The sequence below is a fragment of the Anas acuta genome, chromosome Z, assembly GCF_963932015.1.
Source record: "Anas acuta chromosome Z, bAnaAcu1.1, whole genome shotgun sequence".
Lineage (NCBI taxonomy): Eukaryota > Metazoa > Chordata > Aves > Anseriformes > Anatidae > Anas > Anas acuta.
Genome location: NC_089017.1, coordinates 4,460,983 through 4,478,916, shown reverse-complemented (window position 1 = coordinate 4,478,916; position 17,934 = coordinate 4,460,983). Strand labels below are relative to the sequence as shown.

Genomic DNA, 17,934 nt, shown 5'->3' with positions numbered 1-17,934 from the left:
CCAGCCACTTGTCAAGTGCTGCAGGCATTGGGGAGTGCAATGTGGTATTTCTGTAATTTGCAATGTTAATGATCCAATTTAAGTCCAGTAAAGTTAGCACAAGATACCAAACCTATAAATGCGTGTGATAAAAGGGATGGCTTATGCTTGTGTGTGAGAAGAGCCTGGAGGGAAATACAGTGTTAAATACTCTGTCATGATTGAAAGGAAAGGACCAGGGGCTGCTTGTGCTGCTGGCTTCTCTGAGGGAAATCTAACAGAAATCATGTAATTACTCCCATTTTTCTTCCTTGTCCCTCAGTCACTTTCCCAAAGCGTTCGGTCTACTTACAGATTTGGTGCTTCCTCTGTTACCGTGGACTCCTAGGATTAGTCATACATCATCATCTAAAAAAAGGGACTTTCTTCCCTGTGCTGCAAATGTCATTTCTGATTAGGAAAACAGACGTTTGAAACTTCTTGTTCACTTACGCCTTTCTGCCTGTTGTGTTTTGTTCAGCCTGCACATGGAAGCCAGGCACTCCTCTTACAGGGCTTCACGGGAGCGTGTCAACAAGCACGGCGGCACAGGAAGGCAGAGTGGCACTTCTCTTCTGGACCCCTTTTAAACAAAGCAAAGACCTGATCTCCTCGTTACCTGCCAGAGGATTAAGCTTCACCTGCTGTGGGTGTACACAGTAGAATGTAATGCCAGTGCAGTTGAGCTGGTTGAGTTTAATTAATTAGGCTTGAGGTTTTAATCACACAGCAATAATAACTCTGCTGGTTTCAGTTGATGAAAAAATGGCTTCAAATACTGGTTTGTCTTATAAATGAATTGTGTTTGAAACCTGGATCCTGTAGTGGATATTGCAGGCCTGCTTTGTTACTATTCAGTAAGATTTAGATTTGTTCAGCAGTTGCTCAGGAAATAAAACCAGCAGTGTTGTAACTGGTACATTGGCAGAGCTAGCAGAATGTCAATAAACAGTTGTTGTTTATTACTTTTTTGAAACTGAGTCAGTAGTTATCAGAGTGTATTTTGGTGCATCACTTGCTGTGTCACCAAAATGCCACTTATTTTCCTAGGTACAAAGTTGCAATGCTAAGAAGGTGCATACGCTGATAAAAAGTGCTGACCATGATGTCCTGGGAGCCTTCTGCTCTGGTCATGCATGTCTAGACTTATTCAACATGTGAGAGAAAAAACATGTTCTTCTCCGGATCTCCCAGAGAGAAGGTGAAGACCAGCCATGATCCTTGGAAGTGGTTAGGAAATTTGGATAAAGTCTTGTTCCCATGGTTAACTGGTGTTCTGTCTGGCTCAGAAGTGCGCTTCTCTCCTCTTAAGAAGGATGGGGGAGTGAGTGGTTAGAGGCAGCTGAGGGCAGCTGGATGGAGGTCATACATACATACATACATACATACATACGTCCTGAGGACATACAGCCTCAGCCATCCCATCCAGGATGGGCCCCAGAAAAGCTGGGGGGCAGCAGCTAAAGGTGCATTGCAGTACAGCTTTCTCCAGCCTGGACAGATTAGTGCTAGGGGACTCCAGGTTTAGCTCTCTGTCTGCTATTAGTCTCACAGTTTGCTGTTTGAAAGAGTTTGCATTCTTTCTAGGCCAAGCTTTGAGTACTACAGTCCTTTTTCTGTGCACAGGACAAACACAGGGTGTACATTTGTGCTCCTGGTTCCTTGACCCGGTAGCTCTGACACCCTGAGCAATAACGCTGGGTTATGAAAGGGATGTTTTGGCTTTGTTCAGCTTCATGGCACCACTGGCTCCTGCATCAGGGGAGCATCTGTTGCCTTGTCACCTGAATGTTTTGTACTGCAAGCCAGATAAACTACAAAACCTTACAGCCACAATAGCCACTTACCAGTTTCCCTAAGTTGTTTCTCCTCCTATAGTCCATTTTGCATAAATACAGGATCTGTCATTGCCTGCGATGTCTCTAGGAGATACCAGGGCTATAGAAACCTACCCCTACCATGCGGTGTTTTGTTCCTTCCTAGCAAGACATTTGGTTTACGAATTTTTCTATAATTTTATACTGACCTTCCTGGGCCTCTGATCTGACAATTCATATGTTTTTGTGTTTCATGTTTCATACATGTGAGAATCCTCCAGCATTTGATATCTTTTCCAAACCCTGCTTTAGAATCTGAACTGAAATAGTATTAGCACTTGAACCTTTTCCTGTCATTTAAAGCCATTTCACTATCGCTTCATTAAATCATCACTCCACATTTATTAAAGAAAAACCCTGATATTTCCTTGCAACTTTGCAGTCTAAGGTAATCGTTTCTTGTTCTGGTGATCAGAAACATGAGGGAAAAAAAAGAAGATACCCTTTTTCTCTGCAGCAGTTCTTTATGTATCTGAAGACAGCTATTATGAGACTCCTTAGACTTCCCCTTTCTTCTCTGAGCAAATCCATTCTTCTAGTATTCCTGGATGGTTGTAGCTTCAAGCTTTCATCCATAAGAGAGCCGAAGGGATTACATCTTACTTGAAATAATGGGCTCCAAACCAGAATGTTTAAGCTGGAGCCTGAGGGATAGAGAAGAGAGCATGAGAGACTCTTTCGTGAGGTTTGCAGGTTACATTCCTGCTGTACATCCCCCCCTGTGCCACTTCCCTTTCTCTTCTAGAATATGCCATTACTGACCATTGTTCAGCTTGACTCACTATAAATCTCACATCCTTTATCCCTCTACTTTTACGCTTTCCCACATAGACTACACAAATCTGTGCACACCTTGTACATCTCAATTCCCAGTGTTTTAGTTTTTGTGTTTCATGGTTTTTTTTTTACACTCTATGCTTATAGATATTTCATGCTTATGTTGTAGTGGTACCTAAAGGCTTCAGAGGTCTGTTGTCTAAACTACTGTGAGGCTGTGCTTTTACATACCTAGCTATGCACATCAGAGTCCCTTCCCTGCAAGCATGCCATCCACAGCTGTGTTTCTCAGGACAACCTTGTGTGTATGCAACAGCTTGAGGCACAGCAAATCCGCAAGAAGTGTGTGATTTCTATTCCCAGGGCAAAGAGACTGAAGATGTGAATATCTATTAGCAGGAGCAACGTCTAGCCCCGTAGTCTGGGATGGCAACATGGGAATGATAGAAACTTCTCAGTGACCTGAACGTATGCCTTGCGTTTTAGGTGCATGAGTTTCTCACTTGTTTTTGAGCTAAGTCAGTCTCTCATGCACAGAACATCTATCAAATTTTCAAGCTCATTGTTTTATGTGGGGAAAAAAAGCAAAACACTTGGGCTTGTCCATTCTTGTTAGCATTTGCTTGCAGCATGTGATCCACATGGGCAGCTTCAGAGAGCAGGAGCCTGCTGGGCTGCAGGCGCTTGCTGTAGGCTGTCACGCACGCGTTGGTACCAGGACTTACAGCATCTTTAAGTTGGGTACGAGTCAGCAAGCATATCATCGGCTTGTATTGGAGAGAGACAAAGCTAACTGGATGATATTCTTGAGCAGACAGATCATAATAATTAGGCTGCTGATAATTAGACTGATGCCTCTGAACTGAGGAGAGAAGTGATGGGTACAACCTTGTATGTTGTGTCTTTCTGTGAGATCAGAGTGTGAGGGCACTCTGCCCCCTCTGCTTATCAAAAAGCTGAGCTGCTTTAATGATCACAGAACTCCCACAGAGAGCAGAGTGGAGAGCATCTTCTAGTGGCTGCAGGAATGACTGATCTTGAGGGTTGGAAAGGTGGGCAGGTAGAGACATCTCTGTTACCAGCCCTGCACTTAAGGGGCAGCTGAAGGCCACAAAAAGTGTGTGCTCATTCCCTTCCACATGCACTGGGGTCCCAGAGGCATCACAGGGTAGGCTTGTTAAGCTCACAAGATGTCAGAGGTGTTGACTGTGAGGGAAGTGAAAGGAAGCTGCACTTCCAAAGGTGCTTCAAGGGTGTATTTGCACCCAGCTCCATTGCTCAAACACTGGAGTTTGCTGGCTGTTTGGGGTTATTCCACCCCATGGTCAGTGTGGGCTACTGGGAGAGGCAGGCGGTAAGAGTAAAAAGACTGTTGACCTGGAAAGGGGAAGAGGAGTGGAACAGAGGAGGAATAAAAACCCTACTGAGCACCACCTGATTTAAGTTTAAAGTGGTTTCAGCTCCTCTCCATGCCCCTGCATACCAAGGATTCACACTGCTGCTGTACCATGAAGGTTCACTGGAACTAATTTCTGATGTTCAGACACGGCACGCTGTACTCACTGCAGGACGTGGCTGTACCTGGCAGGAGGCAGAGTTTTCAAGGCCCATTGTGTTGAGCCCAGAAGAAGAACAAACTGATAAGGAAACACCCCACCGTTCAAATGCTGCTGTTACCCGTGCCCAATTAAGCTGTGAGCATGTGGGGAGAAAACTTTGATTAAACTCTGGCCCCAGCCAAATGTTCATGCAGTGGTTTGATTGAATGTATTTTTTTTTCCCTAGGAGGCATAAGGAGGTCTCAGGAACAGCCAAAAAAAAAAACACCTAAAATGTATTAAATTTCCAGAGCCATTTTAGAGCCCCTGCAGCCACTTGCCTTTTGATTGGGAGTCTTGTTTGCCTCCAAGGGAGCAGAGAAATCATATCACCTGGCCTGGGACAGGTGACGCCGCATAGCTGTGACTGACACTCTGGTCTGAGCTGAACGCATTGCCTAAGGAAGGCTTGTAAAAAAGGATAAAGCCACAAGTGAATTCCAGTAACAAAAGCACACAGTAACCCTCGGTCTGCTTGTAGGCATCCACAAGCAAAAGACTAATTAGTCAAGTAAATATTTCTCTGGTTAGATTTGCTACAGAGAGAGAAATGCATGCATTTGGTGTGCACGGAGGCGAGGGGTCAGTCCTAGCTGAACCACAGGAATGCTGTTGTGCTCGTGCTTATCTCGAACCCTGCGCTTCGCTGCAGAATCAGGGTTATGCCAGTGCCACAGGCAAGGCACTGCTAGTGCTGGGGATGCTGTCCCTGGCCCAGCTCGGTGTCCTTTTGGTGCAGTTTTGCAATTCACAGGGAGCCAGCCTGGCCTGTGCACCGCAGTGGTGGCTGCTGTTGCTGCAGGGTCCCTCTGTGCCTGTCGTGAGTGCTGTGCAGCAGGAATGTGTGCCCACGCGGGTCTGATGTAGCAGAGAGGTGTGCTGAGGCAGAAAGGCAACATTTTAGGCCTTAGAAATGATTTCCTGGCATAGACTAGTCCGATTAAAGGTCTCACCTACCCCTTTATCATGTCCCCATGAGGATGAGAACAGGTCCCAGTATTACCTCCCTGGTTCACTCTCTCCAGAGATCTGTGCCTCTAGGGCTGCCTAGGCTGGCAGCAGCACTTTAGTATTTGGTAATTCTCATGGATATCCCTTCCATGCATTTATCTCACCATTTCCTCAGCCCCTTTTAGCATCCACAGTAGCCTGTCAGCTGTTGTATGGAGAAGTACTGAGTTTGTTTCCGGCTGCTGCATGTTAACTGCCATCTGATAGCCCTTTCTTGTAGAAAATAAAGGCTGGCTGATCCCTGTTCACCTTCTCATCCCACTCTGGATCATTCAAACTTCTCCCAGATCCCCCATCCATTATCTCTTCCTGGCTGAAGAGTCCTGGTCTGTGTCATTCTGGCCATGTCACGGAACCTGTCACCCAGGATCTCTTCCTTGAGTGACAAAAGCCAGCTGCAGCTCATCATTTTCATTTGTGAAACTGGGATTTTTTTTTTTTCTGTCTGCCACTTTTATCTTCATTTAATTTCAACTGTTGTACTTTTACCATTCAGCTGCCATACTTTCTCCTTCAGTGTGGCTATTAAAAACCTGGCATTTTTCTTCGTAAAAATAGTTTTTTTAACCTAAAGTCCATGTGATTTATTATTCACACCTAATCATGTTCTCCCGGATACTGGCTTGGTTGTCTGCAAGTTACTGTAACCTTTCTCACCATATTATTAAACTGCTGCTGCACTACTCTGGCAGTGGCTACATTTTAGAGGAAGGTTCAGCGTTATCTATTTTGTGTCATTGAATGCAGAGTCTTATAAGCCCCATCCATTTTAAGTGCTGTCAAAGAACGTCTACTGGCCAGTGCAAGGGAGCAGAATTTTGATAAAATAATGCTGCATGTGGTATTTGACCAGTTTCTATTAAGATAGTGCCTAATTCAAGAATCATATTTTATCTCTTTAGCTCTTTTTAACACACTGTACTTAAGAATTAGAAAGAGCAAAGAGAAGGCAGGCACTGGGGTGGAAGGGATGGTGGCTCACAGAAACACCAAGTGGCTGAGGTGGGCAGGAGCTCTGGATCCCTCTGGTCCAACCCCTGCCCAAGCAGGGACACCCAGAGCAGGGTGCCCAGGCCCAGTCCAAGTTAATTTTGAAGATCTCCAAGGAGGAAGGCTGCACAGCCCCTCTGGGCCACCTGTGCTGGTGCTCTGTCACACACACAATACAGCAGTGCTTCCTGGTGGTCAGGGAGAACCTCCTGTGCTCCAGTTTGTGCCCATGGCCTCTTGTCCAGGCACTGGGCACCACTGGGAAGAGCCTGGCTCCGTCCTCTTTGCACCCTCCCTCCAGGTATTTACAGACATTGGTGAGATCCCCCTGAGCTGCCTCTTGTCCCCCCTGAACAGCCCCAGCTCTCTTGGCCTCTCCTCACAGGAGAGGTGCTCCAGCACCCTGATCATCGTGGTGTCCCCTGTTGGACTCTCCCTGGTGTGTCCATGTCTCTCTTGCCCTGAGGGTCCTGGAACTGGACCCAGCACTCAGGTGCAGCCTCCCCAGTGCTGAGTAGAGGCGAAGGATCATCTCTGTTGACCTGCTGGCGACGCTTTGCCTAATGCAGCCGAGAATGCTGTTGCCCTTCCACCCTTCATTGCTGTCTCACCTTCAACTTGGTGTCCACTGGGACTCCTCAGTCCTTTTCTGCAGAGCTTACTGACTGAAGGAGAACTCACTGAGCTCACAGAGGGATTTCTTTCTGAGGCAGAAGAGCAACAGTCCTTTGCTTTGAAACTCACCGACTGGTTAGCATTGCATACAGGTGTCAGTGCCAAATCATGGGTTGCATTTTTACTAGAAAATCCATAAAATAATACAAACTCCAAAAACTGAGAGATGGATGATATTAATTAGCCAGTTTGGAGTGGTATTTACTGATATTTAGTCTTCCATGCCTTGTTCCGTTTCTACAAACTGCTGGTTTCTTCGGATATTGGACTTAATATTGGATGCTTGTTTTCCCTGTGCAGCCGTAGCTATTATAAACCAGAATTCATATACCCATATATGTATATATACGTGCACATGTTCAATTTAGTTTGTAGCTTCTAGGTGGGAAGAAGTGAACACATTGGAAAATCAGTGGTGCTAAATAGAGATAGGCCCAACAGCTTTGAAATTTGATGTGAAAGGATTTTAAATACATTTATCAGTGGTGAAGCCAAGTGACTTGGTAGCTTGTCTCTGTATGAATTCTCTGATGCACTGTAACGTTGAGTACAGCACTACCGGAATTAGGTTGTCTGCAAGAGGCCACAATGGAGCAGGTTTAAGTTTTGGGAGCTTTTGTTTTAGGGGGATTCCAGTAAAAGGTACTGTGCTGACAGATACTGAAATTAAATCTTCCCATTTAGCCACAAAATAGGTCCAGTATGGGAAGTACAGGCTTCTTCAGTCTTCTCCAAGATGGATCAGAGATTGAATTCACCTTGTTATTTGGTCTTAATTCCTTCTGGGCAAGACTTTCACACAGCTGGTCACGAGCTTTTTAGTTTTAATTATGAGGTTGACTGATCCGTTTAGAACTCAGTTGGAACTGTAAGTGTATTTCATACGACACACCAAAGAAGTCATCACATGAAAATGGCTTGGGACTATTGCCAGGCCAGGCTGATTTTGATCTGGTGACGTGCACTCCATATTATATTCCCAGTATCATCCATCATGATGTCTGATGTTGAAATCTGGCATTTTCAGAGGTACTTTTAACATACTAAACTTGCTTCCAAAGTTCTGTGATTTTCCCCTAGGTTTCAGCCATTTAAAACAGCAGCATGCTCTCTGCTTCCTCTGAATGTGGGTGGGGATGGAGTAGCCTAGTAGCCAGTTAGAGAAGTGACTGCATAACTTTTTAACTTAACAGTTCTGTTCTGTTTTGTTTTATATCTCCACAGGATCCAACAGCTGCATCTATTTCGGACAGAGATTGTGATACGAGAGAGGGAGAGACTGTAGCCATGAACTATAAGCCGTCCCCACTCCAAGTGAAATTAGGTGAGTCTTTGCTCATGAAGACCAAGAAGGCTGAATCTAAGGTCTGTAATATGGTGAGGTGCTAGTGGGATCATAAGCAGATCTCCATTTGTATGGCTGAACATGCCAGCTCAGCTCAGAAATCTCACAGAGCAGTTTATCAGTGTGATTCTGCTGCTCAGGGAAGTGACCTACAAATATTGAAGGACACTCTGTCTTGAGCTGTGGTAGAGGTCTTCCTGAAAAGGAAGGAATAGCTTTTTAAATCTACAGAATTTCATCAAGCTAAGATTAAGGCTTGGCCAGAAAAAGAATTAAGATAATATGGAGGGACTGTAAAAAGTGGACAGGATGACTGCAAACAGAAGGGAGAGGAACAGAGACTTGGACCATTACCAGGAAAAGATAGAACTGTGTTGTTGTGAGGTAGAGGGACTCTAGGTTTGTAATGGTTCACAAAGAAATACTCATGCTATTTCTGAGCACTGTGTCTAAAGTTCTGGAAGCAGAAATACACTGCTTTCACACGAAGCTCATGCTTACAAGAGGACAGCAATGCACACATTGCCATCCTGCATCCAAAACCTGAGCAACTGTTGTGCCATGCAGACTCAAGACCCTGACAAGGGGCATGTCAAAGGAATAGTGTTCTTTTTGCTCATAGCATGGGTAAAAAATGGTCTGGGAAATGTCCAGATGGGAGCAGGAAGCAGTCCCCTAGTTGTCCTTCACATCAGAATAAATGACATTGATGGGATGCTGCTGGAGCTGATTGAGGGTGACTGTTCCATGTCAGGGAAGGCTCTGAAAAAAGTGGATGCCCAGATGTTCAGTGGCAAAGCCCTAGGGCCTACCAAATGAATGACAAGGAAGGTCAGCAGACAGCTAAAGTCTGAACAAGATTTGGGAACATGTGAGCATTGTTATGTGGTTATGAAGAGATCTTATCAATAGGTAGGTTTTATCCAAGGACCTGAAGTACTATAGCAAACAGTGGTGTTGGCTTCATTGGTAAGAGGAGCCTTAAACAAACACCAGAAAAATTCTGGAAGCATTTGTGCAGTCTCAAGACTCTGATGGAGTTTATGGGAGATTGAATAATAGACAAATCTGGTCATTGCAGTGCATAAAGGAATCTTGTAGACTAGATTTATGAACAGCAAAGGGAAATAAAGTATTTGAATAATGATCTTGAAGAAAGAGTGACTAGGGAGGAAAAGACATAAAGTTGGATGTGCAAATGCAGCAAGGTTGTGCAGCAAAGTGGAAAACCTTGAACTACTGATAGAGGATATGAGCAAGTGCACTGGGACAGTAGATCTGTCCTGCAATAGCAATCATAAGTACTCTAAAACAGGCAGCTGCTTTTCAGGAAATGGCAGAAAGCAGCAGTATGTGTTAATGACAGCTCAACTCACAGTTTGGTAAAAGATAATCACTGCCAGCATGCCATATGCCACCAGGATCCCTTTTCACTACCGAAAGAGTTCTGTAATGTTATTAGAGAGATAATTACTATTGCAGTAGTTGTTTTGGATAATTTAACATCAGGAATTAGGTTGGAGAGCAATTGATACTATTATTGGTAGGTCTGAGACATTCTTGCATTTCTAGACAATAAAGATATCCTCCAGAGATTCACTAATGTGACAGAAAATGGTGCTTATTTTAGACTTGGCTTTGGTAACACATGAGGACATTATAGAAGATCTGATCATCAGAAAGAGATTTGGATTCAGAGATAATAAGTTCGATTCATGCAAATTAAATGTAAAGGTAATTTAAAATAGATCTGTAACAAATTTCAGTTTTATAAAGTAAATGCATAACCAGAGGCAGTGAGTTGAGAACCCCAGGAATTCACTTCACATTAGGTAGTGAAGGAGAAACTATCAGAAGAAAGGAGATTGTTATTGGACTTCTCCAGCAGTCTCCAGCACTTTTAGAAGTTCATTAATGACAAAGGGACAAAAAGCAGGAGGGAGTTGGAGGGAGACATCAGTACATTAAAGACTCAGGAATACCACAGAGAAAAGGCATGAAAACTGAAATAATAGAAATGAGAAAAACATGACAGGAGCAACTCAGTCTGCTGTAAATTGAAGTTTACCAACTGGAAGTGGGTAAGGAAGAGGAAGCCTGATATGATTGCAAGATAAGTAATTATTAAAATGGACTAATACATAAAAATATGCCATAGTCATACCTTTGCAGAGTTTCCCAGCTTTTTTCCAAACATACAGATACAGCAGAATGATTAGTTCTTCTGCCAAAACTTCTGCTTTATCATGTAGGGAAAATTTTATTGCATTTGGCCATTGCCGAGTGCTATTACCCACCATTAAAGTGGGAAAGGTGGATATTAGAAGAATCTGAGTCACTTTTTCCCATAGATAAAGGTGTATCACTGCTATTGTGAAAGGCCAGGGTGAGATGTTTGCAATGCAGTGTAACAATCTCATCGCTTCGGTTCCAAGAGGAATTTAGAGTGGGCTTGGTGTAGATGAGAAGTACGTAAGACCAGGGATTTGAAAGTCTGTCATATAACAGAAAACTAAAAGAGGTTGGCATATTGTACCTGGTAAAAGGAGGATGGAGAAAGAATCTGCTTGTCTTATATAAATCTTTCAGGGAGTAAATATCAGGAACAAAAAAGAAATATTTGACATTACAGGTGGTGTAAACATTGTAGAAGTTAAGCATAAATTGTGAGGATTATATTACACCTGGAAATTAAAGCATGCTTAAGCATGAAAACATGGACAGTATCAACTGGCATCTTCTGGCAATAACAGAAAACATCCAAAACTTGTGTTATGTTAGAGCTTCACAGAGTTATAGAAGAACACAGCCTGCAGGAACTGCTAGTGCTCCTACCTAGTGAATGCTCAGTGCTGACCACACTGTGCTTAAGAAGATCACAGTTGGTGAAATCTACCTGCTTAAGAGGAATTGCCCAACAACACTGACAATCACGTTCCTGCCCAGGCTCTGGAGAAAAGTCTGCTCAAAACCCTCCTCTCCCTGTGGATACAGTGTGCCTCTTTAATTAGGTGAACACATATCTAGCCGAGTTTGGATTGACTCTACTCTTAGCCATACTCTGATGAGTGCTAGGTTACCTGGGCCAAAACGAGACTGATGGTATAGTCTGCAGCCTGTGTAACATGCTTTTAATCCACATCAGCTCCTGCTGCTGTCGTTCTTAAAATCTGCCTGACCTTTGCAATTTTCAAGCAGCTTAATGTCTCACATCTCCCCGCTCTGGCTCTTTTTCTTCCAACTCAATCTTTAGTCTCTTCTGCATTAAACTCATCAGGATTTGGATTGCTTTTTAATCCCTTTAAGCCTAGACAAAGTTAAGGTAGTACATAAATGTTTAATAGCTTACCTGGCAGAGCCATTGTTGGGGATGGTAGTGACTAGGGTTTTAATCCTATTGCAACTTTTCTGTATGGATAGTGGCATTTTTCACTGTTAAATCAGAATCAATTGTTCAAATGTCAAATGCTCTGACGGAAGGTTGATAAATGTCATTTTATACTCTGTGAAGATTCATATATAAATCTGTCATATGTGCTTGCTGGAAGCTTGGTTTAAATGAGCTCAATTAAATACCAACCCAGCATGCATACAAGTTTTGCTTCCAGAGCCCACAGTGATTGAAGTGTGACAAAGTGTGCTGTGCTGCATGTTCTATACGTAGATTTATCTTGCTGCTTGAATATCCTTTCTATGGTTGTTTCTCTGCCCCATAAGTAGATATATTTCACTACCACATGTTTGTTTGGGGGTCAGTTAGATACAAGGAAATCTTCACAGGTGGCTTTTATTTCTAGTAAGTTCCTAAAGATTACACCTGGTTTTAAGTGGAATAGTAAAGCATTTAGCTTGTTGCTGGTACCACATCTAAAAAGAGAAGAACTTCACATCAAGGGAAAGTAAATTCTGCTTCGTGTAATTCATTGTCTTAAGACTTACAGATATACTATCTATATTAATTATATATTTCTTACTTTCCTAACACTCCCGCTTTGTCTTTCTGTTGAAATTTCAGGACTCAGTCATGCTTCTTTCTTGCCTGCAAATCACTTGATAAGGATGCTCCCGACAGCACTGGGGGGGTTGGGTGTCCATTAGTGCTGGGAGATGTTTCCAGCACATCCTTATTAGGAGGCATATCCAGATGGAGCACATACCATAAGCCCTTGGAAAACAGAAGAGAGTTGTGATAAGGAGAGGGAGGAACAGAATAATCCCTAAGTGTAAATCTCAGGGGCTCCATATCCACTGGAAGGTAACAGATCCCCATGGGATCCCCACAAGATGACATACTCTTTTAATGAAGTTTATGCCATCTGTTTTTCTATTTTGCATTTTTAATTTCACGTCTTTGCATTGAAATCCCCATCCAGACAGCCTGTCTGTCTTACCTAGCAGTCAGAGATGTGACAGTTTGTGTTAAAACAGGCATTGTGGCAATGGGTTGCAGCACAGGGGGTATGGTGGTGATGAAGGGCTGTGGCAGTGGCATCTTTATCAACACATCCACCACGCCAGGAGCTTGGCAGTAAATCCCCCACATCCCTGTCTGCAAGATGAGCATATGAGAGAGAGGCAGACAGACAGAGCGACTCATAGCAGCATCCCTCTGAGACCTGCTTCCTTTTCTTACTCAGTGTCCGTGACTAGCATGCAGGCTGGCTTCAGCACAGGCTTTCATGCAATCTCAGCTGCTGTAGAGGGAAGGAAGGCTGCAGTGTCCAAGGCATGACACCTGGCCAGTACACTTAATGGGCTGGAGGGAAATACTCCACCCCAGTAGGAGCTCGCTGACTATAACTGGCTTCAGGCAAACAAAGTGACAAGGGCTGTTGAAGGGTATCAAAAATCAAGCTGCTGTTAGGGAGTTTCGATTGTTTTGTGGAAAATTAGAGAGGCTCTCCTTGGACATAGGTTCTTGAAAAAGGATAAATCTTCCCCATTTGTGAAAATGCATGCTTTCTGGGCTAGATTCAGGAGAGGCTCGAATGGTGCAGTCAATCCCTTGCTTCCCAGCCTTTTGACCTCCTAATTATTCTCTGTGGGCTCTTTCTTCTAGACACCCATCAGGGATGCAGTGCACTCAATGCCAGCACTTCCTTGCTCTCTTTAGTTTAGCTAGGTGCTGGAGCAGTTTCTTAACTGCTTCTTTATAAAGTTCTCAGTCAGCTAATGGGACAAGGTGGGTATTCTTGGAGGGCTCTGGTGGGATCTTGTCTGCTTAGATATAAGCACCTTCTCTCCTTGAGCTAGCTAGAGAAATATGACACTACTTTTGGAAGATTGCTCAGTGGGGTGCCTAACTGTATGTGATCAGCAAATGTCTAATCCAGCACACTGGATCCCACCTAAAGACTGAGTGAGCTGCATGCATATGAAGTCCCAAAAGGAAGCCTATTTTATATTGGTTCTGGCTTGGAAATATCTGTGGTTTTTATTTTAGATTTTGTTTGCAAAACTTCTTGTAAAAAGTGACCTGAATTGCAAATGTAGCAGATAATTTTCCCACTTTCCTAGCTACAGTTTTGTTCCTCTCCCAGCTTAGATCTCATGCTGGTGTTTATCTAAGTACCAAAAAAACACAGTGGCTGGTACTAGTCAGCCCCGCAAGGAGAAGCACATGTCACAAAGTTGCCTTTAATGTAAGTTTCTGTTGCTCAATTATATAATCTGCCAGCCTAACCAGAAACTTCCCGTGCTTCAAGAGGCAGGAAGCTGTCCTACAGCTAACAGAGCAGAGCTATTTCATGAATTAATAGGGTACTGACACTTTGCTGGGGCCAGCTGCATTGTAGGATGTTGCTTTTTTTTTTCTCCAGGAGACACTGCACAGATCGTTCTTAGAGCAGGTCAGCCACAGTCCTGTTACTGTGCGGGAGGAAATTAGGCTCTCCTGGAGCCTGGACCTATTGCTATGGTGAGCATAAAAGCATCTTGAGTCATCCCAGCCTGGCCTTTCGACTTTCTGTATGACAAGAAGGAGATGAGAGCAACTGAGCAGCCATAGGGGGGTCTGAGTCAAGCAAGTAGCTCACAGTGAGGTGAAGGAAGGAGAAAAAGCTGTGCTCTGACACATAACCATAGTGCTTGTCCTCCAAGGAGAAATGAGATCTCAGACCACCGAGGCTTTTCGTCTGCTTTTGTTTCTCTTTGTATCAGTCCCCCCTCTGTTGTTGTTTAAACAATACAAAACAAACAAACAAACAAAGTGCTAAAGTTAAATATATATATATATTTAAAGGATATGTCAAATGTCCCGGAAGAGACAAGAATTTTAGAGTAACATTTTCACTTTTTTGCTCTATTATACTTCTACATACCATACAGAATATGCTATATACCGTATCTCCTTTTCAGCTCAAAGCACCCTGCAGATACTCAATTAAGTTTTATATCACCCTGTTGTATGGTATAATCTTATAATACCTGTCAAATCCAGCAGTAAGTATAAAAAAGCGTATTTGGGTAATGAGGAAGAGATAGCAGGAAACAAAACATTTTTTTAATCTATGCTGGAATGGAATGGAATGGTTGGAAGGGAGCTTCAAAGATCTTCTTGTCAGACTTCCTGACCACTTCAGGGCTAACCAAAAATTAAAGGCTTTTAATGAGGGCATTATCCAAATACTATTTTTGAGGCAAATGCTGCAGTATGGGTTGATCAGGATTATCTTTGAATTTTGCAAGAGCGTGTTGCAGGTCTTGTTTAAGCTGAGAGGCTTAACAAGAGGATCATCAAAAAGGGAACCCAGTGGTACCCAGTGCTGGAGTGTGACATACAGAGACATAACCAGGCCATGAGGGAATGGACCCAATCCCTACCTGTTGCTCATCACTGGCCATGTACAAATATCTTAAGATTTTAACTGATCACAGGACAGGATTTTGTATCTCTGGCTTTCAGTCTCTAGCTGGGGATGGGGATTCTGCACAGAGACACCAATCAGGTGTATCCACTTCCAAGCACCAAATTACTTCTCTTGTGCTATTGGATTATTTCCTGCTTGTTAACAACATTCTCTGAAACCTCAATCAGTTAACTTGAATGATGTCCGCTTACAGCAAGCAACTCTGCTACGGGTGAAACAGCAACAGAAATCCTGTCCGAAGGAAATTCAGCATGTTGTTCCCCGGTGTGCTTGAGTTGGAAAAAATAAGGATCTGATTTATGGCTGGACCCCATCTTAGTGGAGACTGGAGTGAACAAAGGCATAATCCACTTGGGGACAGAGGCTAACAGCACAAGCTTTGGTGTTGGCTCCTGCCTTCCAGCCTGCTACTGTGCATTCGTGGCAGATATTAAATTGCCATACTGTCAGGGAGGAGTAGTACTGGGAATATCAGTCAGTGAGGTGAGAACTACAAAGCCCTCAGGGTTCAGCATAACAAAATTCATGCATTTCTGGTTGAAACTTTACAGGTGGTCTCTAGCCCAGTAAACGACAGGCTGCCTTTAACTCTCTGTGCTGCTTCTGAAACGGATCTTTCAATGTGTAGTTATTTAACTCACGTGTAGCTGTTGAACCACTCTCGTAAGGTTGTGTATGGGTTCAGAACTTATTCTAAAGCAGATCTACTGAAGAGACACAAAATGCACTGTGGAGTAACCTGTCCCAGTGCTGTTCAAAAGGATGAACTCAGAGACCCCCTGCCAGTGCTGCTTTTGCCAGAGGCCAGGATGAAAAAGGGGCTCTGGGAGATGCCATCCCAAAGGGAGCTGGTATCAAGCTTCTTGTGCAGTCTGAATGGGGTGGTACCTGCCTGCATCCTTGGCTCCTTTTCTGCATCATCTCTTCCAGTCTGTTTCACAGTTTGTGACTTCTAAGTGTTTCAATACAGAAGGTAGAATAATAAGGAAAGGTTGTGGCAGGCTGGACAAATCAATGCCATTAGTGTATCCTTTTGTCAGTACCTCAAGTACTGTACTATTCCCAGTTGCTCTTCTGTAACAAGGCGATTAATGTTAATTAGGTACAGCAGCTGTTGTTTCTGGGAAGAAGCTCTGTAGGTAAATTAGGGAAACATTTTATAAAAAAGCTGTATCTCTTTAGCGAGGTCCCTAGGTTCCAGCTCTATTGACAAAACTGCAGATTTCCGTATCCATAACTGTTTGCTTGGCGACCTCAAATGACATCATTACCTTAAGTGCACAAAGCCATTTTCCTCCCTTGGGAGCACCCATTTCCTTGAACACAGTCTGTACTTTGTAGGGGGGGGTGAATAATGTGGAAGCCAGAGTGCAGTGGCAATATAGCACTGCTATTGATTTTCTTCATGAAGACAGAAGCGCAGCCTACTACTCGGAGGTCTCCCGGGGCTGGGAGGAACTTATTTAAACATTATTTCGTATGTTATTACTCTTACTATTTGTAAGAGAAATTGTGTACCCAGGTTTATTGCAGCATCCTTCCTGTAGAATATCTCCAGGCTGTTTGGAGGGGAACGAGAGAGTGAACAGCTGCATCACGTCAAGGGCAGTAGGGCTGTCTGCAGACCGAGGGGCAAAGACGAGGGCAGAAAAACAGTTTGATAGGCATGATATTGCGGATTAGCTAGAGGAGAAACAGAGGGGCAGAAAGGAAGAGGTGTGTGAGATGGTACCAGTAAAGAGTAAAGCCATTAAGAGAAACTGGAATCGAGCAACCCAGTGCGGTTCAGCAGAGGTCTCTGGGCAGCGAGGATGTGTGTAGGTGGATGAGACAGAGGGAGGGGAAGTACCAGTCAGCAAAGCCAGGAGCAAAGCAGAACATGGACACATAAATACGAGCACGATGTGGCATGATTTACAATTACACCAAACGATCCCAATCTTTCTGTCACTGCAATCTGTTCAATTTGTCGTGCCAGCCCACCAGGGTCTTACTGCCCCTCCCAGCCCTCCTGCATCCTACGTGCACCTCTCCTGCGACAAGCCACTCGTACTCACCAGCTGATAGACACACGTGCACTCACATCTTGTATCGCACACAGCAGTCTTGACTAATATGACTTCAGATAAAAGGTCGTGTAGGAGGATATGAGCTAGCTGTATTATTCTGATGGGCAGTATCTGACCATCTTCTGGCCTTGGAGCTTTTACAGTATAAACAGATGTGATAGTCCAGGAAAGTGAGATAATCCTGAAGGTCTGCTTCTGCACAAGTAATTTCACTTTGTAATCGGAATGTGCCAAAGCATCTGAATGGAGGTTTTGTGCTTGAAGCAGAAGACCAGAGCTGCAAATTACAGGTTCTCTTTTTTGCACTGCCCTGACCTGCCATAATCTGTCACAAATGTAAGAAGCAGCTCAGATCGTGTCCTGCTTATTTCACTAGCAGAAGGTTGTGAGGTAAACAAATTAAGCAAATTACTGAGAGTCTCTGATAGAAGGAGGGAAAAACACAGTAATTGAAGTAGTGATTAGAATAAAAACTACCCTGGCAGAACCTAACCACAGCAGTGAACACCCCAGCAGCGATAAACCCATGGTCTGTTAAGAGGTCTCATTACATGCTGAATATTGCTCCCATCACCGCTTTCTGCGAAGCAAGCAGAGACCCAGTTTAAAAGAGTATTCACCCCCAAAGATGATTTGCACTTTGTTCCTGACATTAAGAAGACTAACACCAGCTGTGCTGACAAAGCTGCCCGCTCAGGTGCTGGC

At 43.8% G+C, this 17,934-nt stretch overlaps 1 protein-coding gene across 3 annotated transcripts in view; it reads left to right on the top strand.

Annotated features, from left to right (window-relative positions):
* Positions 1-17,934, top strand: part of FAM219A (family with sequence similarity 219 member A) — a 96,287-nt gene that overhangs the window by 44,081 nt on the left and 34,272 nt on the right. For all 3 annotated transcript variants that reach the window (XM_068667939.1, XM_068667938.1, XM_068667937.1), the window contains exon 2: positions 8,171-8,270. In XM_068667939.1, coding sequence (XP_068524040.1) covers positions 8,171-8,270 — 100 coding nt within the window. The remainder of the gene's footprint in view (positions 1-8,170; positions 8,271-17,934) is intronic.